The sequence below is a fragment of the Heterostelium album genome, assembly GCF_000004825.1.
Source record: "Heterostelium album PN500 unplaced genomic scaffold PPL_contig12, whole genome shotgun sequence".
Classification (NCBI taxonomy): Eukaryota; Evosea; class Eumycetozoa; order Acytosteliales; family Acytosteliaceae; genus Heterostelium; species Heterostelium album.
This window is the reverse complement of record NW_008805089.1, coordinates 921,877-949,422: the sequence shown is the minus strand read 5'-3', so window position 1 is coordinate 949,422 and position 27,546 is coordinate 921,877. Positions and strand designations below refer to the sequence as shown.

General features: G+C 32.0%; 8 protein-coding genes across 8 annotated transcripts; 3 read left to right on the top strand and 5 right to left on the bottom strand.

Moving 5' to 3' along the window:
* Nucleotides 1-54: 54 nt before the first annotated feature.
* Nucleotides 55-7,739, bottom strand: PPL_05610 (uncharacterized protein; the record flags this gene model as incomplete). Its single annotated transcript, XM_020576487.1, has 12 exons — nucleotides 55-184; nucleotides 255-577; nucleotides 647-938; nucleotides 1,002-1,206; nucleotides 1,276-1,675; nucleotides 1,748-2,087; nucleotides 2,151-2,499; nucleotides 4,947-5,058; nucleotides 5,105-5,615; nucleotides 5,788-6,246; nucleotides 6,903-7,274; nucleotides 7,354-7,739. The coding sequence occupies 12 exons, from the start codon at nucleotides 7,737-7,739 to the stop codon at nucleotides 55-57; spliced, it is 3,879 nt and encodes a 1,292-aa protein (XP_020433736.1).
* Nucleotides 7,740-8,124: 385 nt separating this feature from the next.
* PPL_05609 (DUF3430 domain-containing protein) lies at nucleotides 8,125-12,662 on the top strand (the record flags this gene model as incomplete). The annotated part of the gene is made up of 6 exons (XM_020576486.1): nucleotides 8,125-8,132; nucleotides 8,961-10,058; nucleotides 10,110-10,135; nucleotides 10,788-10,851; nucleotides 11,499-12,484; nucleotides 12,640-12,662. 6 exons carry the CDS (start codon nucleotides 8,125-8,127, stop codon nucleotides 12,660-12,662), a joined length of 2,205 nt encoding a protein of 734 aa, XP_020433735.1.
* Nucleotides 12,663-12,788: 126 nt separating this feature from the next.
* On the top strand, nucleotides 12,789-14,425 carry PPL_05608 (uncharacterized protein; the record flags this gene model as incomplete). The annotated part of the gene is made up of 3 exons (XM_020576485.1): nucleotides 12,789-12,825; nucleotides 13,217-13,330; nucleotides 13,392-14,425. The coding sequence occupies 3 exons, from the start codon at nucleotides 12,789-12,791 to the stop codon at nucleotides 14,423-14,425; spliced, it is 1,185 nt and encodes a 394-aa protein (XP_020433734.1).
* Nucleotides 14,426-14,733: 308 nt separating this feature from the next.
* On the bottom strand, nucleotides 14,734-15,800 carry PPL_05607 (uncharacterized protein; the record flags this gene model as incomplete). The annotated part of the gene is made up of 2 exons (XM_020576484.1): nucleotides 14,734-14,926; nucleotides 15,001-15,800. 2 exons carry the CDS (start codon nucleotides 15,798-15,800, stop codon nucleotides 14,734-14,736), a joined length of 993 nt encoding a protein of 330 aa, XP_020433733.1.
* Nucleotides 15,801-16,878: 1,078 nt separating this feature from the next.
* metS (methionyl-tRNA synthetase) lies at nucleotides 16,879-19,679 on the bottom strand (the record flags this gene model as incomplete). Its single annotated transcript, XM_020576483.1, has 4 exons — nucleotides 16,879-18,313; nucleotides 18,388-18,690; nucleotides 18,759-19,212; nucleotides 19,673-19,679. 4 exons carry the CDS (start codon nucleotides 19,677-19,679, stop codon nucleotides 16,879-16,881), a joined length of 2,199 nt encoding a protein of 732 aa, XP_020433732.1.
* Nucleotides 19,680-20,361: 682 nt separating this feature from the next.
* On the top strand, nucleotides 20,362-21,605 carry PPL_05605 (uncharacterized protein; the record flags this gene model as incomplete). Its single annotated transcript, XM_020576482.1, has 4 exons — nucleotides 20,362-20,592; nucleotides 20,696-20,751; nucleotides 20,903-21,115; nucleotides 21,419-21,605. 4 exons carry the CDS (start codon nucleotides 20,362-20,364, stop codon nucleotides 21,603-21,605), a joined length of 687 nt encoding a protein of 228 aa, XP_020433731.1.
* Nucleotides 21,606-21,847: 242 nt separating this feature from the next.
* vps35 (vacuolar protein sorting-associated protein 35) lies at nucleotides 21,848-24,485 on the bottom strand (the record flags this gene model as incomplete). The annotated part of the gene is made up of 4 exons (XM_020576481.1): nucleotides 21,848-23,051; nucleotides 23,144-23,481; nucleotides 23,595-24,066; nucleotides 24,151-24,485. The coding sequence occupies 4 exons, from the start codon at nucleotides 24,483-24,485 to the stop codon at nucleotides 21,848-21,850; spliced, it is 2,349 nt and encodes a 782-aa protein (XP_020433730.1).
* A 906-nt stretch (nucleotides 24,486-25,391) lies between these two features.
* Nucleotides 25,392-25,835, bottom strand: PPL_05603 (LYR motif-containing protein 9; the record flags this gene model as incomplete). Its single annotated transcript, XM_020576480.1, has 3 exons — nucleotides 25,392-25,436; nucleotides 25,523-25,615; nucleotides 25,725-25,835. The coding sequence occupies 3 exons, from the start codon at nucleotides 25,833-25,835 to the stop codon at nucleotides 25,392-25,394; spliced, it is 249 nt and encodes an 82-aa protein (XP_020433729.1).
* Nucleotides 25,836-27,546: the final 1,711 nt, after the last annotated feature.

Genomic DNA, 27,546 nt, shown 5'->3' with positions numbered 1-27,546 from the left:
TTATGTTTTATTTTAAATTATTAGTATTTGTTTTTGTGTGCATGTCAAATATCTTTAGACAAGAGCAGCAGAAACAATACTGTTCTCTTCCTCACGTAGCTTTTTACTCAGTTTGGTCAAGTTATCGGCAATAATGCCATCTACTCCTAAATCGTTTTGAATCTTTACATTATTTGCATCAACACTGAATTAAATAGAGAGAGAAATAGTAATTAGTATCAATATCTTCAATCAAATATTATCACTAAACATACTTTTTACTACCATATGTAAATAATAACAGATTCTCTTGGTGAACGGTTTTAACAAACGAATGATTTTGCAAAATAGATTCTGAATCACAAACGATACCATCTAGATTCACAGTCTTTACAAACGAAACAGCATTGAGAATGGAATTACCTCGAGAATCATTTACATTTACGTCTGGGTCGAATACACTATAAAAGCTTGGAGTATCACTGCAAACCAAAAACAACACTGGGTATCTGAATTGTTTGGTTCGTAAAAGGATAGCAATATCTGGATCAAACGTTAAAAATGCAATTCTTCTTTCACCTGCTTCATTAAATACAATCTATAATATTATATAACTATTAATAAATGAAATCTATAAATTATATTAAAAACAGTATAGTAAACTTACATTCAAAATGATATCTACAAATTCATTACGCTCTGGAGCTGAAAACTTTCTTAGATTTTGCATTAAGAGATTTGGATATTTAATTTCCACCATAAATCCGACATCGTGTGGAACAAATGTGAAAGCCTCTTGGAAAGTTGAATATCTGTCATGAATAACATTGGAATATGGTTGTGTTGTCGATAGCAGTGGATTGAAAGAATCTTTGTCTGATACAGAAAAGAGATCTCCTGTACTTCTAGATAGTCTGTGTTTCTTCATATGACTAATTGCATTTGATATTTGGTCAACTCTAAACAAATAGTTATAAATATTAATAAAAATGATTACGAATAAGTTTTGATAATATATTTACTTTTTCTGTGGTTTAAGTCTTAAGAATTGTTCCAATGTTAATCTATTGATTGTTTCTTGCATTATTACACCCTCTGATGTTTCAATATCGATTTCATAATTGTGGAAAATAACTGGTACATTATCATATGTCAATTGTAAATCAAACTCTATCATTTTTGCTCCGAATCTTGCAGCGGTAAGGAAACTTAAAATTGTGTTCTCAGCTGAATATAAATATACACGGATTAGAATGATTTGTTTTCATTAAATATACTATTATTACTACTACTTACTAACAGCACTTGTATTGATACCAAAATTATTTTTTCCATTACCTCTATGACCGATAAGTGAATTTGGATGCTCAACGAATGAGTGCCATAATACACTCAATGAGTTCAGTGGGTGGACGAATGGCAAGACAACAATGAAATTACATCTAAACTCTCCAATGATACCTTTCTCTGTAAGAATTGGTGCAGAGATCTTTCCCCACTTATTTGTGATCTGACTTGAAATGATGAATACTCTGCCAATCAGCTCACCAGGCAATATACCAGGTGAACTTGCACCATTTTGATTGATGGCAATGATACTTGCTGAGAATCCAAGTTGTTCAACTGAAGGTGCATGTAATACCAACTCTGAATAATTTAATAATGGTAATTGGAAGTCTTGACTTAGACCATATGGCTAAAAAAATAGATATTAACAATAAATATGATAAGATTGGATATTAATTAATAAAAAGCAAGCTCAACTTACATCATGTATTCTTAAAATTAAGTTTGCTTGAGAGTAATTTTCGTTGTATAATTTAACTGGGTTTTCGTCTACTTGAAGTTGAACACGCAGTTGAGTTTCATTTTCTGGTAACCAACCACGTCCAATCCAAGGTTGTGATGCAGATCCCAATACACCAAATATACCATCGTTAACAAACATATCCTTTCCTTCTACAGTGATTGACCTAGAAGATCCTTTTGCTGCCTCCCATTCCACAAGTAATGAAGGTACTCTAGACTTGTTGACCACTATATATTTATAATTAATTTTTGTTGAAGTAGGAAAAATAATTGTAGTTGTCCAAACTAAATGAGTATCACTATGTAATAATAAAAAGGTTAATTTTTTCAATTTTGATTTGATAAATATTCTAATTATTTACTTTTGTTCAGTAACTTGTAATTCTATTGAACCTTTAACATTCCAATTTCCAATCTCTAAAGAATCACCAATGATTGCTACGACTTGATTTGCTGGAAGTTCACCGAGCGGAGTATCAACCTTGAAAGTTACTCTTGTCAACAAACATGAATCCGAAGAACCCGATGCACAATTGTTATTAGAATTCGATGGAGGTTCTTGAGGGGGCTTGACAATCACCATGGAACCACTGTTGAAACAATTGTTTGGACGAGCATTGTGATTATTGTTATTGTTAGAACTTCTATTTAAATCGTGATCTTGACATAGTTTATGATAACGATCACAACCGGTTATATAAATAACCATAACTACCAAAAAAACAAAAATATGAAACTTGTTGTTTGTTTTTGTTTGAAAAAACAAATAATATAATATATTTGGCAAAAGATAAGATAGATATAAAGAGTAAATAAATAAATAATTGAGGATAATAAGATTAAGACCGATGATAATATATAAATTTAATAATTATTATTCTAGACATAATAATTTAATAAATTCGGTAGGAATATTTTAAATTTTGTCAAATGACAGAAGATTATCAGCTTACAGGAACACCATCAAACAAAACAAAAAAAAAAAAAAAAAAAAAAAAAAAAAGAAAATAACATAAATATAGATTTGTATGGTTATCCCAATTATCAATATATTTTAATATGTTAATAAATTGGAAACACACACAAAATCGTTAAATCCATCATCATTGTTGTTAACCAATTGAAACAGTTGATTGGCAAGACCTTTAATACGATGGAGCCCTGTTTGATAAATGGTGTGGAAACTATACTACCTTAAAAGTAGACCGTTCACGCGTGAACACCTTTATTTGCATTACAATGACCTTACTGTGTGTGATACCATATTTGTACAAAGTTTAATTTGAAGGTAAGGTGGAACCGTCGGTGGTATATTTTTTGAATTTTTTGTTTTTTTTTTTTTAAAATTAAAATTTTGGTTTCTTTTTTGGGGGTTGGTGTGTGGTGTGGTAGGTTAATTACAATGACATTTTAGACGGTTTCCAAAATGAAGTTACACTTTTACATATTTTTAATAAAGTTATTGAATTGTTGATATTAACTATGAATGATTGGGATAATATATTATTATTGTGGTGTTGGTGGTCTTAAAAAAGTTGGTTTCTCTTTTTGATTTTAAAAATTTATAAAATTAATTTAAAGAAAATGGTCTATCTGTTATTCTGTTACTTTTTTGTAATCAATCGGTGTAGAGAGACCAATGAAACAACAACAAAATCAAAACAAAACAAAACAAAAAAAAAATACGAAAACAACAATATTTCGTTTTTGTAACATATTCATTACCTTTTTTTATTCTTTTTTTTTCTAATTAATTTAGTTTGTTAAGATTAGATTGGTTTGATTTTGCTTTTTAATTAATTGAACTTTGATTATTGTTGTAAGTTCCAATGTCGTTTCGATTTCAAAAACTAAAAACAAAAATTGTATTTTTATTTTTACAAAGAATCTTCTTTCTTCTGTTCTTTAGCTGTTTCTATTCAATCTTCTGATATTTTTAAAAGTGATTTATTTATATTCGAGATCTTTTGATAAAAGTTAAACAAAAAAAGCAATTCTATTCTAAAGTTAACTATAGTTTGTTATAAAAAAAGAAATAATTATTTAATTAACTACTGTATGATATTAAATAAAAAAGTAATACACTATTCCTAGTGAATAGTTAAGTGAAAATTTTTAATTAAATTAAAATTAATATAAATAAATAAATATAAAGGAAGTGATATGTCTTTGTTTGTTATTGGTTACTTTTTTTAGTGTGTGTGTGTGATAAAAACTAAACAAAATAAGATGAAGAGGTGTGTTTATTGGTTGAAACAGCACCATCTTTAAAAAGATTATAATGGAATTTTTTTAATTTTAGTTTTTTTTTTGGTTTTTAAATTTTTTTGTCGAATTAAGAACCAAGCAAAGACACATTGACAACCTGTTTACAAAATATAACACCATTTTTAATTAAATATCAAAAAAAAAACATGTTTTTACACCTCGTTATTCAGAAAAGACGAGTGTAGAATGACAACATGCACTCTTTTAAAAACAATAATTGATTGATTTTTAGCCCCACTTTATTTTAATCGTAATAAAATTTGCCCAATAATAACCCATCCAATAGATTGCAAAGTAAATGATAAACAAAGTCGAGCGAATTAAGTTATCTTGGTAATAAATAATAAAAAGCTCTAATTGTCTTTGACGTTTGTTTATTGTTAGTGCTTTTTTAAGATAGGTGTTTATTACTAGTGGATGGGTGTTTTAAAATTTGATTAAATTTACATAAATAAATGAAGCAAAAGATTCAGATTTTTTTAGTTCTATCTATTTAACTATTATTTCAATATTAAACTTAATCTTTATTGTTAAAGAGAATGCTATGGCCAAACATATTATTACTATTTTATACTTGAATTGAATTGAGAGTAAATGACAACGAGAGAAATGTTTTAAAAGTCTTCATCGGTGGTAAACATTCGCATCGGTGGTTTGTTGTTAGTATCTATTTTTTTGTCACTCTCTGCAGCGGCATGGTAGGGGATTAAAGTAGGTTCGGAGGTTGATTAACTCTATCCAGTGGAATGGATTGGTGGCGTTGTAGATATTCTCGTGGCCAAGAGAAAAGAGAAGATTGTCTGCAAAATACTCGATATATTGTGACAACAAACGATTGTTCATCTCGATAAGGTCGAATCGGAGTGACTCTTTGATAAACTGCTTCTCACAATCGACAGCATCACGAATGATCGATTCAATCGTTTCAGCATCCAACTTGTTGATTAGTTTTGAGTGGAGTAGACATGAAAATCGGCAATGAATACTAAAAAAGTAAACGATCTTTAAAAAATATAAATAGTTTTTTTTTGGTTTTATTTTATTTTGCTTCCATTTTCTTTTCTAATAATATTTTAATTCCATCAGCATATTGGAACTCTTCTGTGTTATTAAAGTATTCGGTGACATCCAATGCGATGAGACAACTCTCACTGACAATTGGCTCAGCATCTTTGACAAACTCTTCGAGCAATGGCACTGTCTCGGTCGATGCAATAGCACCGAGTGCTTCAGCAGCCTCGTGTCTAACCATAGCCGATTCTTTGGCATCTCTCAATACGGTTGTGAGTGCAGGTAAAGCAGCACGATGTTGTAATTGTCCCAAAACGAATGCAACCTCGTGCTTTAGCAATGCACTCTCATCGTTGAAGCCATCGCACAACGCTAGTACCGACGCTTCATCACCACGATCTCTCAACGAAAACAAAGCTCTGTATCTATTAAATATATCCAATTCGCCATTCAAAAAGTCTTTCTTTACCTCCTCAAATGGTACTGTAGTTGGTAAAGAGGGTGCAGGATCAACCGAAAGATATGATTTATTCTCAACTGATTCTGGTCTAAAAATAAAGTCAACAAAATGATTATGATGTTAGTATACAAGATTATAATATTCTGTGTGAGGAAATGCGATCGATAAACAAACTCCACAACAACAGAATTTGGCAAAGAATTGCTTGGTTTCTGAATCAATTATTAATTGGTTTTTAGTTTGGTTGAAACCTAACATACTCATTTTTGGTATACCATTCTAATCTACTGAGTGCAAGTTGACAGGTTTCAGCAACTTCTCTGGTGATGTCGTTGGCGTGTTGACGGAGAGTATCGTATGCTGTGGTGTCACCGATGGCACCGAGTGCTTCTGCAGCTTCGTGTCTGACCATTGGGTGTTCATTCTGGTCACCCACTATTGTGATGAGTTGATCGACTGCGTGACTGTCAGTCATCTGACCGAGACAATAAGCAATCTCGTGTCTGAGCAATGCAGAGTCATCCTTTAAAGCCGAGCACATTGCATCTATTGATAAACGACCACCTAGATTTCTCAGTGTAAACAACGATCTGAATCTCTTGGCAATCGGTTGATTGACATCGGTCAAAGTTGACTTTAAATGATTGACAACCTCTGGTGTAACCTCTATCTTGTGTTGTTGAGCGAAAATACTATCTCCTGTTTCTGATTCCATTATTCTATATATATAATATTCTTAAGATTTAATTTAAAACAAAAAATGAAAAAAAAAAAAAATAAAACGAAAAATTAATTTTTAATTTTTTTTTTTTAAAAACGTACATTTTTTTTTTTGTATCATAAGCTATCCCAATGATTAATAAATATATCATCAGACATCTACATCTACATAATAATTACAACATAAGAGGTTCAAGATAAAAAAAAAAAAGATTTTAAGCTGATTAATAATATTTTAATACATATTTAGGCTGTTATTAATGATGTTGGTGGACATATTGACCATCATCTAAAAGTATGCTACTGGTAGATGAAATGATTATCATAAGAATGTTTTTAAAATACTTCAATTGAATTGAGAGTAAATGACAACGAGAGAAATGTTTAAAAGTCCTCATCGGTGGTAAACACTGGCTTTGGTGGTTTGTTGTTAGTATCTATTTTTTTGCCACTCATTTGAATGCAGCAGCAGGGTGGCATAACTAAGTTAGCTGCGAGGCATCTTAAATCTAGCCAGTGGAATGGATTGGTGGCGTTGTAGATCTTCTCGTGACCAAGAGAAAAGAGAAGATTGTCTGCAAAACACTCGATATATTGCGACAACAAACGATAGTTCATATCGGCATGATCGAATCGGATTGATTCTTTGATAAACTGCTTCTCACAATCGACAGCATCACGAATGATCGATTCTATCATTTCGGTATCCAACTTGTTGATTAGTTTTGAGTAGAGAAGACGTCCAAACTCGCAATGAGTATATTCATTGCTAACGATAAAAGAGTAGTATTCGCTCAATTTGGGCATCAAAGAACGCTTATGGAACCAAAGTATTACACAGAAACTCGCAGAGTATAGTATACTTTCCACAGCAGCAAATGCAATCAATCTCTCAGCGAGTGATTTGGAATTGTTCATCGATTTCAACAGCCATTCACATTTTCTCTTGACACATGGAATTGATTCGATTGCATTGAATATCTTTGATTTCTCATCTGTATCTTTTATATATGCATCGATTAATAAACTTATTTTATAATGATAAGGTATATCATATAGTTAGTATTATTATTATTATATTAAACAGAAAACATAAAGAAACTTACCTATATTTCTCTGATTGAATATTCTCCATAGCAATCTGCATGCTATAGAAAGTACGAGCTTCAGGTATTTGCACTTCTGACATGAAATGTGTGATGATGTTCTCATTTATAATACCTGCAATGCTCACGAAAAAACCAAGAATATTGCTAATTAAGTAACGCTCATTATCATCGAGCTTACATTGCCAATCTCTTACATCATTGAGAAGAAACAAGTCTTCGATGTTCGTTGTATCATCATGACATCTCCAACGTTCGACTTTGAACTTTGCTCTTTCATATAATCTATACATATCTTCATTTTTGGTTGAAATACGTCTGATATCTTTAAATAAATAGTTACGCATCTCTATTAATTTTGGTTCTTCATGTTGATTTTGCATCATAATTATGCTAATTACAATGTATCAATAAATCTTTTAAAAAATAGTAAGTAATGTTTTTTTTTAAAAAAAGACATTGTTTTTTTTTTGGTAAGCACAAAGTATCTTTATTATTAATAAATGTTAAATATTATAAATTCACATTAAAAAAACAAAAAAATAAATCAAAAGGATCAATATTGACTCGATGAACACTACGCATCATCCTCTGGCTTAAAGGTGTACATCTCTTTATCCATAACCTTGTTAAAGTAATAGAAATCTCCTATAATAGGTATAATTTGACTCATAAACAACTTTGTGACTGATCTTGCAATTTACTGTTTCTTATTGGTCTAAAATTGCAACCTGCGCAAAGATATAAAATAGATTATTTTTGATAATATATATGTATATGTAAAAGATGAGTTTAGATAATGATGATGTCAAAGCCAACTTAATTCCCCTACACTGCCGCTACATTTTCGAAACAATGAGTGACAAAAAAATAGCCGATGCGACAGTGATCGAATCGGAGTGACTCTTCGATAAAGTTTCTCACAGTCGACAGCATCGTTAACGATCGATTCTATCGTTTCGGCATCCAATACGGTAGTGAGTGCAGGCAAAGCAGAACGATGTTGTAATTGTACCGAAAGATAAGTTAGCGATAAGTAAATTACTAAATTGATATCACTTGACCTATATTGTGAAGAACATGAATAAATAAAAAAAATTGATACCTTGTCATTGTTTTTTAAAAAACTTTTTTTTAGTTTTTTTTTTAATTATTGTCAACACAGATATTTAAAGAAAATATCTTATTTTCTCATCCCATGGGATTGGCACCAGTGCCGAGATCATTTTGCTAATATCTAAATTTAAATCATGATTTCAGGAAAGGTGTCATCTTGAATAGGGGGACTTTTGTTCAAAAACATTAGAAAGTATCAAAATATTGTTAAGATTTTGTTTGATTATTTAAATGCTATCAATAATCTACAATTTTTCAAAAGAGAATTCATATCTAACAACAAAACGATTATAATATCAAGACCTTGATATTTATAATTGTTTTATTTTAAAATAATATAATTTGGAACCTAAATACAAAATATATTTGATTGATAAAAGTGATGATGTGTTACTTTTTTTTAACAAACAGTATTACACAAACAAATAACTTAAAATAATGAAAACAGAAATAATATCTATTTTATTATTTATTCTTTTTATAAACACTAGTGATGCTATTAGATTAAAACCTACTTCCACTCCTACACCAACACCAACTCCATCAAATGCAGCATGGGTATCAATTGATACTTTCAATCAAGATAGATGCTATTCTAGTTCAAACATTGGTGGTATTGTAATTCAAAATGGTGATTGTTATAACATGAAAACAATAGTTTGCGATGGTGATAAGGTCATTATATTTGAGTACAATGATAAACAATGTACTGATAGAAAGATCAAGCCAACTACATATCCAATTAATCAATGTGGTCCAACAGGAGCATGGGGTTTCAGTAAGATCTATAGATGTCTATCAGCACCACCTGCCTATCCAGAGCAATCTTTGGTAATGTCACACTACAAAGGATGTGGATCAGGAAATACACTTTCATTCTACCGTTGGATTCCAACTTATACCTGCGTTGCTATAAATAGATGGGCATTGGATCCATACACTGGTTCAGGAGCATTCGAGATTCCAGAGTCTGATTCTGCTTCTTATTCGCAAAGAAATTCAGACGATGATTACGACTCTGATACTAGATCGAAACTTCAAATGTTTTCAGACCATATCGATTATCTCACTGGTTTGTCTGTTGAGCATAAATTAAATAGTGCTGGAAAATTCAAGAGTAGCAGTGGATCTGGTGATAGTGCTTCTGGTGATGGTGCAACTGGTAATACTGGATCAGGTGGTGACAGTATTACTGGTTATACAGCATTCAGTACAGGATCAGGTGGAACCGGTATCTATACCAGTGGTTCAGATCCACAAATCAATTCTGTTACATTTGCCATTGCCGAATGCAATCAAACAAGATTTGCATACTCCACATATAGTGTTGGATACTCTGCAAGTGGTACTTCCGGTGGACCTCTACCAACTGGAGAGTATACCTCTGGAGATCCATATGGATCTGAAATGACCGCACTTCCAGGTTCAGGATCAGGATCAGGCTCAGGAGCTAGCGGATCAGGTAGTACAACAACCCCACCAATGGGATGTAGCGGTAGAAGAAATCATCACAATGACGGCAATAATAATGAAAAGTGTTACAATGATAATACATTATTTACATTAACTTGCGTACCGCCATACCACTCGTAATAAATTAATAATTTTTTAAATATTTTTAATCTTTTATAAAATACTAGTAAAAGAATAAGTAAACTTGCTGTATGTTTTACACTTTTTCTTAACTAATACATTACAATTAATATCTATATTCTATTTTGTATACATTGTATGTGGTACTGAAATCTCTATGATCTGGATTTTCTTCTTGGTGTAGTTCATTACATTGTGATCCGGTTTATAGATCTTGCTAGTCGAAATCATCTACTCTGACTTTATACATGATCTCTATCGAGTGTTGCTTTAGCTTGGTGTTTGATGTTGTGTTGTAGGTTTAATGATTTACTTGAGTATGACATTTGTTAGATCGCTCATACCAACATCTATAGCGATAAACTGCTTCACACAATCGACAGCATCACGAATGATCGATTCGATCGTTTTGGAATACAACTTATTGATGAGTTTTGAGTAGACGACGTACAATTATTCAATAGCCAACCACATTTCTCTTGACACCTGCACCTATTAATAAACTAATTTTATAATGATAAGGTATATCATATTGTCAGTATTATTAATTATTGATATATTAATAGAAAGCATCGTGCAACTTACCTATATTTCTCGGATTGAATTCCCCTAGAATCTGCACTCCACAGAAAGTACGAACTTCAGGAATTTGCACTCTGACATGAAATGTGTGATGATGTCCTCATTTAGAATACTACAGTGCGCCAAGAATATTGCTAATTAAGTATCATTCATTATCGTCGAGATTACATTGTCAATCTCTTACATCGTGAGTCAAGTCGTTGAAAGGTAAGTTCGACATATCGCTACGATTCAATATTCGATTGCAAACCTTACTCTTTCATACAACCGATACACATCTTCACTTTGAAATCATATCTATCATTTTTCTCTTTTAATATTGGACTAAATTAAATATGACATCACTGTTCAATTTCTGATACCACTCATTGCCATCATTTTTTTTTTTTATTCAACAGATATTTAAACTAAAAAATCAGTATTTTCTTTTTATTTTTTTTTGATATTTAGATTGACCAGGTGCCGATATTTAGCAAAAAATATCTAAAAATTGATCATCTTTTCAGGGAAGGAGTCATATAGAATAGAAGCTTTTTTGCCATTTAGAAAGTATCAAAATAAGATTTTGTTTGATTATTAACCTTAATATTACCAATAGATATTAATCTCCCAATTTTTAAAAAAAAATTAATATAATCTTGATATTTAAAATGATATTTATATAGATTTATGATAAAAAAATAAAATTTGGAACCTTTATATCTCATAATATCTTGTATTTATAAATGAACGATTAGTAATCTTTTTTTTAATTTTAATTTATTAAAAAACTAAAAACAAACAAATAACTTATTTATAACTATGAAAAAAATAATAATTTTATCTATTTTATTAAATATTCTATATATAAACAGTTGTGGTGCTATTAGATTAAAACCTACTTCCACTCCTACACCAACACCAACTCAATCATGGATATCAATTGATACTTTCAATGCAGATAGATGCTATTCTAGTTCAAGCGTTGGTGGTATTGTAATTCAAAATGGTGACTGTTATAACATGAAAACAATAGTTTGCGATGGTGATCAGGTTATTGTTAATGAGTATAATGATGAACAATGTATCGATAGACATTTCAAATCAACTACCTACCCAACCAATCAATGTGGTCCTACTGGAACTTGGGGTTTCAGTAAGATCTATAGATGTCTATCAGCACCACCTGCCTATCCAGAGCAATCTTTGGTAATGTCACACTACAAAGGATGTGGATCAGGAAATACACTTTCATTCTACCGTTGGATTCCAACTTATACCTGCGTTGCCATATCTAAATGGGCATTGAATCCATATACTGGTACAGGAGATTTCGAGATTCCAGAGTCTGATTCTGCTTCTTATTCGCAAAGAAATTCGGATGATGATTACGACTCTGATACTAGATCGAAACTTCAAATGTTTTCAGATCATATCGATTATCTCACTGGTTTGTCTGTTGAGCATAAATTAAATAGTGCTGGAAAATTCAAGAGTAGCAGTGGATCTGGAGACAGTGCTTCTGGTGATGGTGCAACTGGTAATACTGGATCAGGTGGTGACAGTATTATTACAGGTAATACAGCATTCAGTACAGGATCAGGTGGAACCGGTATCTATACCAGTGGTTCAGAGCCACAAATCAACTCAGTTACATTTGCCATTGCCGAATGCAATCAAACAAGATTTGCATACTCCACATATAGTGTTGGATACTCTGCAAGTGGTACTTCCGGTGGACCTCTACCAACTGGAGAGTATACCTCTGGAGATCCATATGGATCAGAAATGACCGCACTTCCAGGATCAGGATCTGGTTCTGGATTATCAGGGGATTCTAGCCAACCGATGGGATGTAGAGGTAAAAAAGCTCAACACAATGACGGCTATAATAATGAAAAGTGTTACAATGATAATACATTATTTACACTAACTTGCGTACCGCCATACCACTCGTAATAAATTAATAATTTTTTAATATGTTATCAATTCAATTGGAAAGAATTATTTATTGAGATGCCTATCGGCAAAAACTTTGAAAGGACAAATTTTTTGTTAAGATCAAAAAGCATTCAAATTCAACCAGGGATTTCTTTTTGAAGATACTATTGACATATCTAGAAGATTTTTCTTTTTTTTAACCTTGAATACCAACCTTGAAAAAAATGAAGTGGGATTTAATATCTTCAGAACAAATCAAAGGTAACTTTTAAAGAAACAGTTTCTAATTTATTTAATTAATTAAATTGAAAAGTAGAAAATTCCTTTTATTTTTCCACTGATAATTTTTTGTCAAACGAAAGTTAAAATACTTAATAAATTTCGATAATAAAAATTGAAAATATTGGTCTCGACCTTATCTGAAATCAAAATTCAAAACCATCTCTTAAATAGATATTTGCAAAAGATGATATTTTTTCCGACTTTATGCCAAGATAATAAATAAATATTAAATTTACGGTGTTGTTGCAAATCTAACTCTTAAAAATGGTAATCGATAAATGGTCAACTTTCTTTTCATATTGGTTTGATAATATAAATATATAATTATAGATACGCAAAATGAGACATATATTATTTTTATCTATTATAGTATACATTTTGTGTGTTAACAGTGGTTGTGGCGCAATTAGAATACCAGCAACTCCATCTCCAACACCAAATAATAACTCAACCTCTTGGGTAACCGTTGAAACTTTTAATGAAGGTAATTGTCCAGATAGCTCTAGTATTGGTGGTGTTGCAGTTCCACAAGGATCCTGTTTCAGAACATAGTACAGTAGTTTGTTCAGGTTACAAAGTCATTGTATCTACTTATGCCAATGCCGAGTGTACTGGTCAAGCTAGCCAAGTTGAAACCTATAAATCCGGTGTATGCTCTACTGCCAATCATTGGGGATTCGCCAAACGTTACACATGCTCATCAAGTCTACCAGCATACCCAGAGAGATCATTGGTTTTGGCTTACTACGAAACCTGTAACAATTCAACAACAAACAATACCCTTGAAATGTATCGTTGGGTTCCAACCTACAAATGTATGGCACTTACCAGAGCCTTTTTGAATCCATCTGGATCCGGTTCAGGTTCCAGCGCTTCATCAGGATCAGGTAGTACATCAGGATCCGGTAGTTCATCAGGCTCAGCTAGCGCTTCAGGAGGTAGCGCTTCAGGATCAGAGACTGGTCAACAGGGAACAAGATATTTAATGTCAAAAGAACTCGACGAACCAGTTGACCATACCAATGAGCTTCAATTGTTCTCAGAGTATATCGATAATGTAGCTGGATTTTCAAATGTAATCAAGCAAAAACATAGCAACAGTATCACTGTTGATAAAGAGGTTGAAAAGGATGGAGTTGGTTCAATTTCGATTACCGGTGAATCAGGAACTGGTTTGTTGTCCTCTGGTTTCAACACTGGTACTTCTGGATCCGCAAATACCGGTTCCAGTCAAGAGGTCAACGCTGTGCTATTCGCTTTGATCCAATGTGATCTAGCAAAGTTCAGATATGCCACTTTTGCTAATGGAGCTGTTAATTCTGCTACTGCCGGTGGTACTCTATCGACCGGTGAATTCACAAGCGGTGATCCAGAGGGATCTCAAATGACCGGTGATTTCACATCGGGTACTGGAGATTCCAGTGGTGGTTCAGGAGCATCTGGCAATTCAGGTTCACAGTCATCACAAAACGGATGTTCCATTACACCAAACTCTGGTTATGCTGGTACAATTCAACAATCTTGTGTTAAATCGAAATCTCTTTTACAAGTAACATGTGTTCCACCATTCCATAGTTAAATGAGACTCCCACTTTATAATAATAATAATAATAATAAATAACAACTAACAGTATAATGTATGATTGTTTTTATCAAACAACAATTTAAATAAATATTTTAAATATAATAGATTAAAATTATATTGAGTTAGAATATATATATTTGTTAACATCAAGATAAGAGATATTTAGTTTTTATTTTTAGATATAAAAGGAAAAAAAGAAATAAGTTGTTGTTGATTTAGGCTGTTATTATTAATAAATTAAATAATAATGGTTGAAGAAATAAAAAGTGGCTTTGATTTTAAAAGGGAAAAAAATGGTTGGTTCATTGGTAGATGATTTGTTTGACATTTAATTCTGGTGGATTTGCACCTTCTAGAATGAAACCGAAGGTGTAGCTGGCACCAACATTGATTGATGTTTGATAAGGTGAGAGTGTAAGATCACCTTCCTTTGATTTCTCGACGTTCCAAATGTCTTTGTTATCACGAACTTTGAATGTTTTTGGATCTGTTCCACTATATTATTAATTAGATATGAATAAAATGGAATGAGTAAGAAGTAAAAGTTATTTAATTAAAATATTACTTACATGACAAAATTCTTTAGATTTTTGTTGGAGAGATTGGTAAAGATGATATCATATTGTGCAAATACTTGATTGCCACGGCTTCCATCATTCCAACGTCCAATGAGCTTGGTAGTAATATTGTATGACTTCTTATCAACTTCAACATGTTCACCCTTGGCACCTTCATCTCTGCAGTGATCTTGAGACTTTGGCTTCTCTTCAGCACCACCCTTTGCACCCTCGTCCTTTGATTTTCCACCCTTGGTCTTGGTATCATTCTTTCCAGCATCATCTGGCTTATCAGAAGTCTTTGGTTCCTTTGCTGGCTTATCTGATGGTTTGTCACCATCCTTTGGTTTCTCTGGTTTATCAGATGGCTTGTCACCATCCTTTGGTTTCTCTGGCTTATCAGATGGCTTATCGGTTGGTTTATCAGATGGCTTCTCAGTTGGTTTATCTGTTGGCTTGTCAGTTGGCTTGTCAGTTGGCTTATCTTCACCCTTTGGCTTATCACCATCCTTTGGTTTATCACCATCCTTTGGCTTATCACCATCCTTTGGTTTATCACCGTCCTTTGGTTTATCACCATCCTTTGGTTTATCGCCATCGTTTGGTTTATCGCCCTTTGGTTTATCACCCTTTGGTTTATCACCCTTTGGTTTATCCTCACCCTTTGGCTTATCACCATCAGTCACCTCTGGAGCTTTGTCATTTGGTTTGTCTGTTGGATTCTGTTGATCATCGCTGTCTTTTGGTTTCTTTGCAGATACCACCGCCAAACAAATCAAAAAGATACAAAATAAAACAAGTGCTTTTCTCATGTTTGTTTTTGTTGATTGTAATTATTATTTAAGATTATTCTATATATTTATTATTATTATTATTACTATTATTGAATAATTGAAATATATTGAATAGTTAAGCGGTTCGAGTTTACTATTTATAGGTTTGTAATCTTAACCTTGTGCTCGCTGAAGTGAAGGGTGAAGGAGCAGAGCTGTGCAGCTCAGTATAGCATAGTAGTAGAAGTAGTAGTTGAGGTCATTGAAATGCCAAATAATTTTAGTGCAATATGTCATTGATGACGAATCTGGACATGTCTAAAGATTGCGAATGTAGTTACATCACCAATGCGCATTGAACATATCAACACCAAGTAAAAACATCTATCTCTATACATCATACCTCCGATTTTACCAATGAAAATAAAATAATACTCCCTATACAAAAAGGTTTGATGTGTATATATACAACATTGTTTACTTCATTTTATTTTTATTTAAAATATCTATATTATATTTTTTCAATGTTAAATATATAATATAAAATTATTGATTATTTTTTTTTGTAATATATTTATTTGAACCCCCAAATTTATATCGATGAAATGGGTGTTGTATTTCATTTTCGAAAAATGTAAGGTGAATTTTCCAACTGAATCCAATAACTATGAGATTTGAAAATCATAATATTTATATTTTTATATTGGGTGTAGATAGATAAAATTAGGAACAACAATTCAACTCCTCTTTTGGAAATTCTATCGATAATAATATTCAATTCAAATAAAATGTTATCATTTAGAATAGCAGGAGTAAATATTTATTTAACTGAAAAATATCTATATAGTTTTGATTGAATGAAATCTTATATCAAATTATAATAGATAGATTTAATATTATTATTATTTTCTTTTCAGTTTTGAGAAAAAAGAACATGTTCAAGATTTTTTTATTCTAATTACAATTATAATGAATGTTTATATACTGGAACTTGATTGAAAATTATATATGATTTATATTTACTAGTAGGAATTGATATTGGAGATTTTTTATATATTTTATAAACTATTTATATTATTATATTATTCTATTTTTTTGTATTGTTTTGTTTTTTTTTTTATCTAAGAATACCAGTTGAGATTGGTTTTTCTAATGTCAATGGTTGATTGTTGATGTGAATTGGAGCACCCTTGAAGAGAATCTCACCGTCTTTGACCTTCAAATCCAATTTCTTGAATCCTTTGACATAGTCCATTCCTGGCTTTGGTGCCAACTTCATACCCTTGACGTTGATCTTGGTTCCGAGCTCAGTGTTGTCGGCAACCAACAACAATGAAACAACTGGTGATTCTTTATTTTCATTGTCGGCTACAACAACCATACCTTCACTAGCGACACCTTGGAACTTGGCTGGCTTCAAATTCAATAGCAATGCGATCTTCTTGTTGAGTAGCTGTTCCTTGGTGTGAGTTGCCTTGAGACCGGCGACAACAGTACGTACCGCACCTCCTGCCAACTCTGCCTTGAGAACGTACAACGACTCTGCAGTTGGATGGTCAGCGACCTCTTTGATCTGAGCAACCTGTAAATCCAATGGGAATTCCTCGAGAACTGGTCCAGAGAATTTGGAACGGAATTTTTCGAGATCGGTATTCTCAATCTTGTTGATGAGTGGTACGATATTCTTGGAGATGGCATGTCCCTCGGTGATGAGGAATTCGAAATTCACAGAGTATTTAGTTGGTTGCATATTGAGTTGTTCGTGGACTTTGGCGGTGATCTCTGGGAGATATGGCTCGAAAACGGTTGCCAACAGCTTGATGGTGTTGACGAGTACTGTCAAGATGGTTCCGAATCTAAGTGGATCCTTCTCCTTCAACTCCCATGGCTTGTTGGATTGCATGTATTGATTTCCAAGCTTTGACATGGACATGGCAGTTCTGAGACCGTCCTTGATATGCACATGCTCCAAATCATTCAAATACTCAATGTAGAGCTTGTCGACATCGGCAATGAATTGTCTGTCTTCGTCGTTCAACTCGATCTTGGGAATGACACCGTTGAGATCCGAAGATACCTGTTTCAGCACACGATTTACAAGATTACCAAAGTTGGAGAGCAACTCTGTGTTTGTCTTCAATCCAAAGTCTGCCCACGAGAATGTCGAGTCGATCTTTTCTGGACGGTTGGAGAGGAGGTAGTAACGCCAGATATCGGCTGGTACACCTGTACCCATAGCATTGTCACCGAAAACACCGGTATTTCTTGACTTTGAGAACTTACCAGATTCATAATTGAGGTATTCGGTGGTTGAAAGATTGTGGAGCAAAGTGTATTGATCGCCAGAACCAATCAAAGACGATGGGAAAATAACAGTGTGGAATGGAACGTTATCTTTACCCATGAACTGTACCAACTCTACATTCTTTGGATTCTTCCACCATTGTTCCCATTGCTCTGTATATTCCTTTGTAATCGAAAGATAACCAATTGGTGCATCGAACCAAACATAGAATACTTTTTCTTTAAATTCTTCCAATGGAACTGGTGTACTATAGTAAATAAAAATAATAATTGTTAACTTGTTTGTTAAAACTATCTATCTATAATATGTTTAATTACATACCCCCATTTCAAATCTCTTGTGATACATCTTGATTTCAATTCACCTTTGACCCATGAATTAGTGATTCTTTGGGAATTTTCCGACCAGATTGGAGATGATTGAGTTACAAAGTCATCTAATCTCTGTTGAATCTTTGGAAGTGACAAAAAGATATGTTTGGTTGACTTGAGAACTGGTGTGGTAGAGTCTAACTTACAACGTGGTCTAATCAAGTCGGTTGGATTCAACATCTTTGTACAATTATCACATTGATCACCTCTTGCGTCTTCAAATTGACAATGTGGACATGTTCCTTCAACATATCTATATAAAAAATAATATTAAATATTAATAACTTATAACTATTATAATTATTATTTTAATAAACTTACCTATCAGCTAAAAACATATTACATCTTTCACAATAGAGTTGTTCGATTTCTTCAGAGGTTGTCAGCTCATTCTTGTAGAGCTTCATGAAGATGTCTTGTGCGATTTCAGTTTGAGAGTCGGTCGAGGTACGTCCGAACTTGTCGAATCCGATGTTGAACCACTTGTAGATATCACGGTGAATGACGTGATAACGATCGCAGATCTCCTTTGGAGTTACACCTTCTTGCAGTGCCTTTGTCTCTGTTGCAGTTCCGTACTCGTCGGTACCGCAGATATAGATGGTGTTGTATCCACGCATACGACAGTATCTAGCGTAGACATCACCGCTCAGCACGCAACCAATGATATTTCCGAGATGTGGAACATTGTTGACATAGGGCAACGCCGATGTAATCAATATATTTCTTTGTCCTTCGACTGGGAGTACAACTTCAGATGGTGGAGCACTCATAACTATCTAAAAATTAATTTAACTAAACTAACTATAACTAAAACTATAAATTCTTATCTTTTTCTTTAATAATAATAATAATACAATTAAATATTAATATGTATTATTATTTATTTATTTGGTTGGTTTATTTTTTGGTTTGATTTCAAATTCAAAAAAAGAAAAATGTTTAAAATCATAATCATAAAAAAAACAGCATCTCAGATGTCTTTTTATAATTTTTTTTGCAGTGAATGAATTACAAAAAAAAAAAAGTAAAAAAAAAAGTTTCTCAAAATTATCTCCCCGTTTAAAACAATCTTATTAATTTATTAGAAAGTCACAAGATTAATAAATAATATAAATATTTATTTTTAAATTCTCACTTTTTAGTTTATTAATTTGGATTATTTTGTTCAGTCTAATAAATCTTATTAGAGAAGAATATATAAAATTTATATTATTTATTAATATAATTATAACTTTGCATTATTATTTTTTATATTAAACAGTTGGCAAACTTAAATGAACAATTAATTTATCCCTGATTTATTGTTGGTGAACTAATATTTTTTAGATTGTTTTTTTTGCTTAAATAATTTATTTATTTATATGTTTGTTTGTTTTTTGTTTCCATTTTTGTTTTTTTTTCTCCTAAGCGAAGATTACTAATTGTTATCCTGGTGTGTACTCTTTCATATTAAAGAGTCGATCACTATTGATAACTGAGCTGAGCTCTTGGCATGAGATCTGAATTCCTCTATACTATTGCCGTGTGTATCTTTTAGTTGAAGACTGAACAATGACCGATGATATCCTTATAGACAAGAAGAATCTTAAACTAGGTGTCTTGTTGGATCTTCACTGTGATGAAAGTTCTATAACACGGGTATCCATCTTCAACGATGTTATACTTCTAGGTTCAAAGCAAAAAAAAACACAAAAATGAAAGCACATCAACAAAAACAAAAAATAAAAGTAAATAAATAGATTATTATCTGTTTTAGAAAATCAAAGGGTACGATTTTCTAAGAAAAAAAAGATAATCATTTATTTTGATGATTATCATCATCCATGTTCAATTTTTTTTAACAAACAAAAAAATTTTAGTTGATCAGATTTGAATCTATTATTAATTAATTTTCTAATACATTTTGATATATATATATGATATGTCATATAAAGGATCTACACAAGTAAAATCATGGATATTCACAAAACAGGAATTAGAGCAACAAAGAAACTCTGTTAACAATGCATTTTGTGAGTCACTGAAAGCTGCATCGGGTGTAAGCGATACTTCTAATCTTGTGACACCTTACGAAGAACAACAGCTCTTGTTTCACTATAAAAAAATGATAATGCAAATAGGTCAACAAATGAACTTACCAGATGCTGTTTATGTATGTAATGAATCATAATATATTTGATTTTGACAATCTTAGGCACTAACTCTTAATTTGTGGTTATCTATTAATAGTGTACAGCAGTTGCATATTTAAATAGATTCTACTTGAAGAGATCAGTGATGGAAGTCAATCCCAAGCAGGCAATGAAAGTTTGTATATATGTAGCTTGTAAGACGGAAGACAATCATTTGGAGATTGATTACTACTCGAATCTTGTAAAGACAACACCGAAAGCTATTGTAGAGATGGAAATACCGTTGTTGGAAGCACTGATGTTTCACCTGATTGTCTATCATCCTTTTAGACCACTGTATGGTTTGCTATTGGATATTAATGATCTCGTTGCAGGCAACCAACATTCGAAATGGCTAAACTCATCAACCTTTACATTCGAAACAATCTATGAAGCTGCAAAGAAATTCGTATTAAAATCGGTTGTCACTGATTGTTGTTTCCTCTATCACCCATATCAAATAGCATTGGCATGTCTAGATTTAGCATGGCCACCATTTTCAAAGTAAGTTTTAACATTATTTAGTTGTAATAATCAACTCTTTATTAACAAACAAACAAACAAACAAACAAACAAACAAACAAACAACAAACAACAGTTATTTTGAATTGAAATTTAAACCATTTGATAATCATCAACAAATTCAGACAGAGATAAATGAAATTAAAGAGATACTACTGAAAGTACCTGATAAACCAGATATAGAATTGGTAACGAGTGTAGATAGAAAGTTATTGTAAGTTGTTTAATCATGATGATTTAGTTCACTTGATATTAATGATATCACTCTCTTTCTTAACATTGTAGATTATTAATTAAATCAAAGAAAGATGAAAAGAAAACAAAGAAATCGTCTTCGTCATCAGGTAGCAATAAGAAACAGAAAACAGATAAACAATCTCCAGTAAACTTGAGTTCACCTACTACAACGGATGGAAATAGCAATACAACATCGGATCCTATGGCAGTAGATGTACAAACTACAACTCAATAAAAAACAATAATAGATATATTTATATTTAATTTAAGATACAATTTTGTAAATAAGGAATTTTATTAGTTATAGAATTCTCTTATTTATAGTTGTCTTTTTGTTTAACATTCTTTTGTTTTTGTTGTCATATTATAAAAGTTAGTTTATGAATAATTATTAAATTTGTGGAAGTTATGTTGTATAAATTTGATTATTATTTAGTTTGTTAGTTTGTTTGTTAGCTATTTAATTTAGTTTGTTATTTAAACAGAGATCTCAGCATAGGATTTGTCTGATTCCTTCTTGGTGGCGATATATTTGATGGTGTTTTGGAGGTAGACTGAAGCAGAGTCACCTTCCTTGCTGTGGGTGGTACGAATGAGTTCGACGAGATCGCTGATGAATTGTGGTGGTACAGCGTCGGATTTCTGGTCAAAGAAGTAGATACATTCGTTCAAGATCTCAACAAACACAGAGAGACCGGCATCCGATTGGTTGGTGATGATCGAGAGCGATCTTCTGAGAGCCTGGAGAACAGAGTCTGGGTTCTTGTATTGACGGGTGTCGTGATCGACCCAGAAAAGATGTGAGCACAACGAGATGAGCTTCGATTGATCGTGTGGAGTAAGGAGACGAGTGGCTTGCTTGATGGTTTGACCGGCCAATGTCTCGTAGAGCTCGACATCGGACAACGACAACGAGTTGAGTGTGGAGATGAGCAAGGTCAAAGCATTGACTTGTGCCTTGAAGTCGGCAATGTCCTCCTGGAAGATGACCAGTGCCTTGATGGCAAAGTCGTAGGTGATCTTTTGGAGGTTGCACTTGTCGGCGGTTTGAATGGCTTGCAAGTAGAGACGGAATGAGAGTTCCGAGAGTTTGATGTCGACCAACGCCTTGATGGTCTCCATGACAAAGTTAAAGATCTTGGTACCGATCAAAGTCCATTGGTTCTCATCGAGTGAGATGATACCGTCGTCGACTTGCTTCTTCAACTTGGTTACAAACTTTAGTGAACGGAACACCAAGGGTACCAAGGTGTGTTTGATACGTTGGGCACCTCCCTTTCCAAAGTGGGAACGTGCGACGATGTAAATCTTGAAGAGCTTCTCTGGATCTTCGCTGTCGAACAAGTGGATGAGAGAAGCAACCTTGTTTTGCTCCTCTTGGAAGTCTTCCTTGTCGATCTCGTCCATCTCTGGCTGGTCGGTCTCGTCCTTGATCAAGGTCTGGATGGTCTCCAACAAGCTGTTGACATCCTCTGGCTCTTCGATGATGGTAGAGTTTTTAATTGTATTATTAACGATATCCAACGATACCTTCTTTCTGTTGTTATACGACAAGAATTGGATCAATGGTTGATAGCTTGTCAACTTTAATACAGCCAAAACATTCTTGAAAACTTCCAATGGAATTTGCAACAATGAAATGATTTGTTTGACACAAGTTGGTTTGTTGATTTCTTCCTTGCTAAAAAATAACAACAACAATAATAATAATAACAACAATAATAATATTAATAATTGTTGTTTTTAGAATAGATAGATATAAAAGTTACATACCTCTTGTTGGTAAGAATTTGTTGACAAAGACCGAGAACGGCATTGGCATTCTCTCTCTTCTCTGGGTAACACTTGAGAGTGAGATTCAAAAGAGATACATGTAAACCAAGGATGTCTTGGAGCTCCATGTTGGCACGGTTTTGGATGATCTCCTTGACATTGTTGAAAAAGACAGCAAAGATGTCAATGTTTTCTGGAATGGTATTGCGTGAGGCATAGTTGGCCAATCTATCAATGAGTGATGCAATGATAGCTTTAACATCAACACCCGACTGCAATTGTGAGCATGTAGAAAGAATTGTATCTAAAGTAGCCAAATGGAATTCATCTGGGAATACCTATAAAAAATAAAAATAAAAAATAAAGAAAAAGAAAAGAAAAAGGAATATTATTAATATATGATATAATTAACTAAATATTTATAATTATCAAAGTGTTTTTTTTAACTTACTTGAATTAAGATTTCCATGAGATATTGTTGAGCAATCTTTTCTTTACAGTTGATGATTTGTTCGACTACCTTTGGTAGGACGGTCTTGGAGTAGACGTTCTGGTCGACACCCTCGAGTTGAGAGAGACGTGAGAGATTCTTACCGACCAAGACTCTGAGATCTAAACGTTCGTTCTCTCTTCTGTCTTTGTCTTTGGTTGGTGCTTGGTGTTGCATTCTTACCCAGAGCTTGTTCATCTCTGTGAAGTTCTGAACGATGAACTCGATCGAATCGAATACGGTACCACCAGACTCGTCGGAACCGACATCTGGGAGCTTATCCTTTGTGACCTCACTCAAGTAGTAACGAAGGAAAAGACCACGAGTTGGATGCTGAACACCACGACACATCTCAATCAAGTCCTTCAAAACATCCTTTGCTGGTGCTTGTTTAGTCTTGATATAAACGGATCCAACTGTAATCAACAAGTATCTTTTTTGTTTTTAAATTGAATTAGATTAGTGTTTTGTTAAGTTAAACAATAATTAATTAATGTTATCAATAATAGAAACTTACAGTCTTGGTAAAACATTACCGGCATGTTGTACGACTTCGTAGAGTTCAATCATACGCTTACCATGCTTCTCCTCAAAGAGATAGGAGTTGAGATGTTGCAGGTAATCGAATGCAACCATGTAGAGTGCATAGTATGATTTTGGTGAGAGCAACGATGTACGAAGCTCGTTGATGATGTCTGAGGTGTACTTGAGAGCATCCATCAACTTTCCATTGTCAAGTGCAACCTTCATATGATGACCTTGTACCATAACATTGTTCTTGGCTTCCTCCAAGAACTTCTTTTGTTCTTCCTCTGGTGAGAGTGTAATTGCAACTGTACCCTTACTATTCATCTTCTTCTTCTTCTTATTACTATTATTTTATTATTAATCTATTCTGACAATCTATATTCTTTAATATAATCTTTTTATTATTACTATTAAAACTAAATAACAAACAAAACTTTTATAAAAAATAGAATATTAAAAAAAAAAAAAAAGAGTAAAATGTAAAAATAAAAATAAAAATCTAGATTACACGACAAAAGAGTATAGATTAGTTAATAAAATTAGATTACAATATTACTATTGATAATGAATGATGATGATTATAATAATATTTAAGACAATGTATTCAAAAATATAAGAGGGTTGAAAGAGTCAGACAATAAAAAAAAAATGTGGATTTTTTTTAAAACAAAAAAAAAAAATTAAAATATTTAAAAAAATCTGGGTGCATGTTGGTGAGAAGAAAAAAAGCAAAAGAAAAGTTTTATAAATCACTTCATTAATTTGTGTTTATTAATGTCCGAAAATTTTGTTTGTTTTGTTTGTCCTGGCAATCATTATTATATATCTTTGACTATCAATAATAATAATGTTCGTTATTGATATATTTTAAAATAATATTAATTCATTCACCTTTAAGGAATATATAGAAAGACAAGTTCAAACACTTAGAAACAAAAAAAAAAAAGCTTTAAATAAATGTTTTGTTGTTTTTTCTTTTTTATATATTATTTACAAAATATTTAAATCTTATTGATTGATTGATTGATTGATTGGTTAGTGGATTGGTTTTACGTTTCGGTTATTAATGATTACTATTTCATTGATTAGTCAGTTACCCATCAAACTCTATCTTTTCACTGATCATGCACTACCACCATTTTTTTTTCATTTGCATTGAATGCTATTACCAACAAACATTCATTTGACAATTCAATTGAAATGAATCTGATTTCCGTACAATTTTAAAAATTATTTCTTCTTTTGATAGGGTTCTGCATCTTCAGTTGCATTATACTTTAAATTTATAAGAAAAACAAAAAAAAGTTAATAAAAAAATAGAAAGTAAATCTTGTAGTTATTCATTATTCAGTATAATCTACCTTCTTTATGATCCAATCAAGATTATTGTAACCTTTTTCAATAAGTAGATCTATATCTCTGGGATCGGTTTCACCTTTGTGACCTGCAAAGTGCTAATAATTTTATTTATAAATAAAAAAGTTGACGTTCGTCAAAATTTATATTGATTAATTAATTAATGACTTGAAATGACCGAAATGGGAGTGAATCAATACATCATACCTCTCTTGTAAATGCCCAATAATAGTTTTGTGCTTGCTTAGGTAGCTTCGTATTAATTGCTCTAACAATAGTTCTATACAATGCTATTGATTTCGGATTAACAACACTCATCTTGAATATAGATATATAAACAACAATACAATATAAATTGTAAAACAAACAAATTAATTTGTTAAAATTTTGATGATCACCAAAAAAAAAATGAAAAATAAATAAAAAAAAAGCTTAAAAAAATCTTTTTTATTTGTTTCGTTTTGTTGTTGTTATTGTTAATGTTATTGGTTCTATCATCATTCTTTTAAATACTAATTATTGTAAATCAAATCAGCAAGTCAGTTAGTAAAGGGTTAGATTCACCGGTGACTCAAAGCAAAGTCTTCGTTGGATACAGGGGCAAAGGTTCTCAAACAACAATAATTCAAGAAAAATGAAATTTATTTTTTTACAAAATGTATGACTGATCAAATCTCGGAGGTGAGATGGATCTGATCGGAATCTCTTTTGTACAAATGAAATGAAACCTTTCATTTTGACTTTAAATAACGATAAAATCATTATTTTGATTCCCAAAGAGATTTTTAAATTGACTCTACAGTTTAAAAACCATTCATTGATTCATTTTAATAACTCTAATGAAATCAATTTGTTTCCAAGCTAATAAATAAATAAGTGTACAACTAGTAATCATAATAATAATAGATAATGTATTTTATGCATAAACAATTATTATTAATATAATATAAATAAATCAAATAATTTTTTGAAAAAAAAAAAAATAAAAAGAAAAAAGAAACTTTAAAATTAAAAAAGTAAGTAATATATATCAATTGATAAATTTTTGTCAAAAGGATATTTAATATGGTGGTTCCTTGTTTTGATATCCTATCTTTTTGTTTTTTGTTGTAGAAACCACACCAAACCACAAAAACCATCAAAACTTAAAAATCAGATATGATGATGTGACCGATTCCCTTTTTCTCACTTTAATAATGAAAAATATCTGTTTTTCTCTAAATCACTTACAATCTTAACCTTTTAATATAATTGTTAAATTGTTATGAAACACATATTTATCAAAGTTCCCAAATCTATTTTTCTTTTTCGTGCGTGGTGTTCTATATCTTCGAAGATTCATTCATTCTAAACAGATTAACTATCAATCTTCATAATTATCTATCAATATTTAAAGTATAATTATTATGAAGTGACTATATTGACAACAAAAATAAAAACTACATCGCGAAATTTCTTTAAAAAAAAAAATCGTTCAAAATAACTTTTGGAAGATTCCAAATAAGTGTTGATAGAAAATTTATTTGTTTAATTTGATTTTTATGTGTTGTTGGAAATTTTATTTTTAAACATATCATCGTCGCAATGTGTTTAATTTGTTTTGTTGATAGAGTTCCTTAAATTTCCACCAGTCAATGAAGATGAAGGAACTCTATCAACGATATTGATGGTACACCAACCTACCAGTGTTGGGGGTGGGAAATTAATCTACAATAATCTAAAAAGCATTCGGAAGCTCCATCAACAACAACATTCCTATTACTGGTGTTTTGTGCTAGTTATTAATGTGAAGGAATTTCAATGCAGTGGTGTAAGTTTTGTTTTGTTATGTCGAGTCAAATCAAAGGAGTCATGCAAATTTCAAAAAACACCTTTTTCTTGATTTTTTATTGCAAAATTTTACAACAATTGTTGCAAAAATCATTGTCATACGCTAGTGTATGAAACAAGCCCAATCAACGTCTCAACCCCCACCTCATAATTATCAATATTTTCGAAACTGCTTTTTTTTGAAAAGAAAACTTTTTTA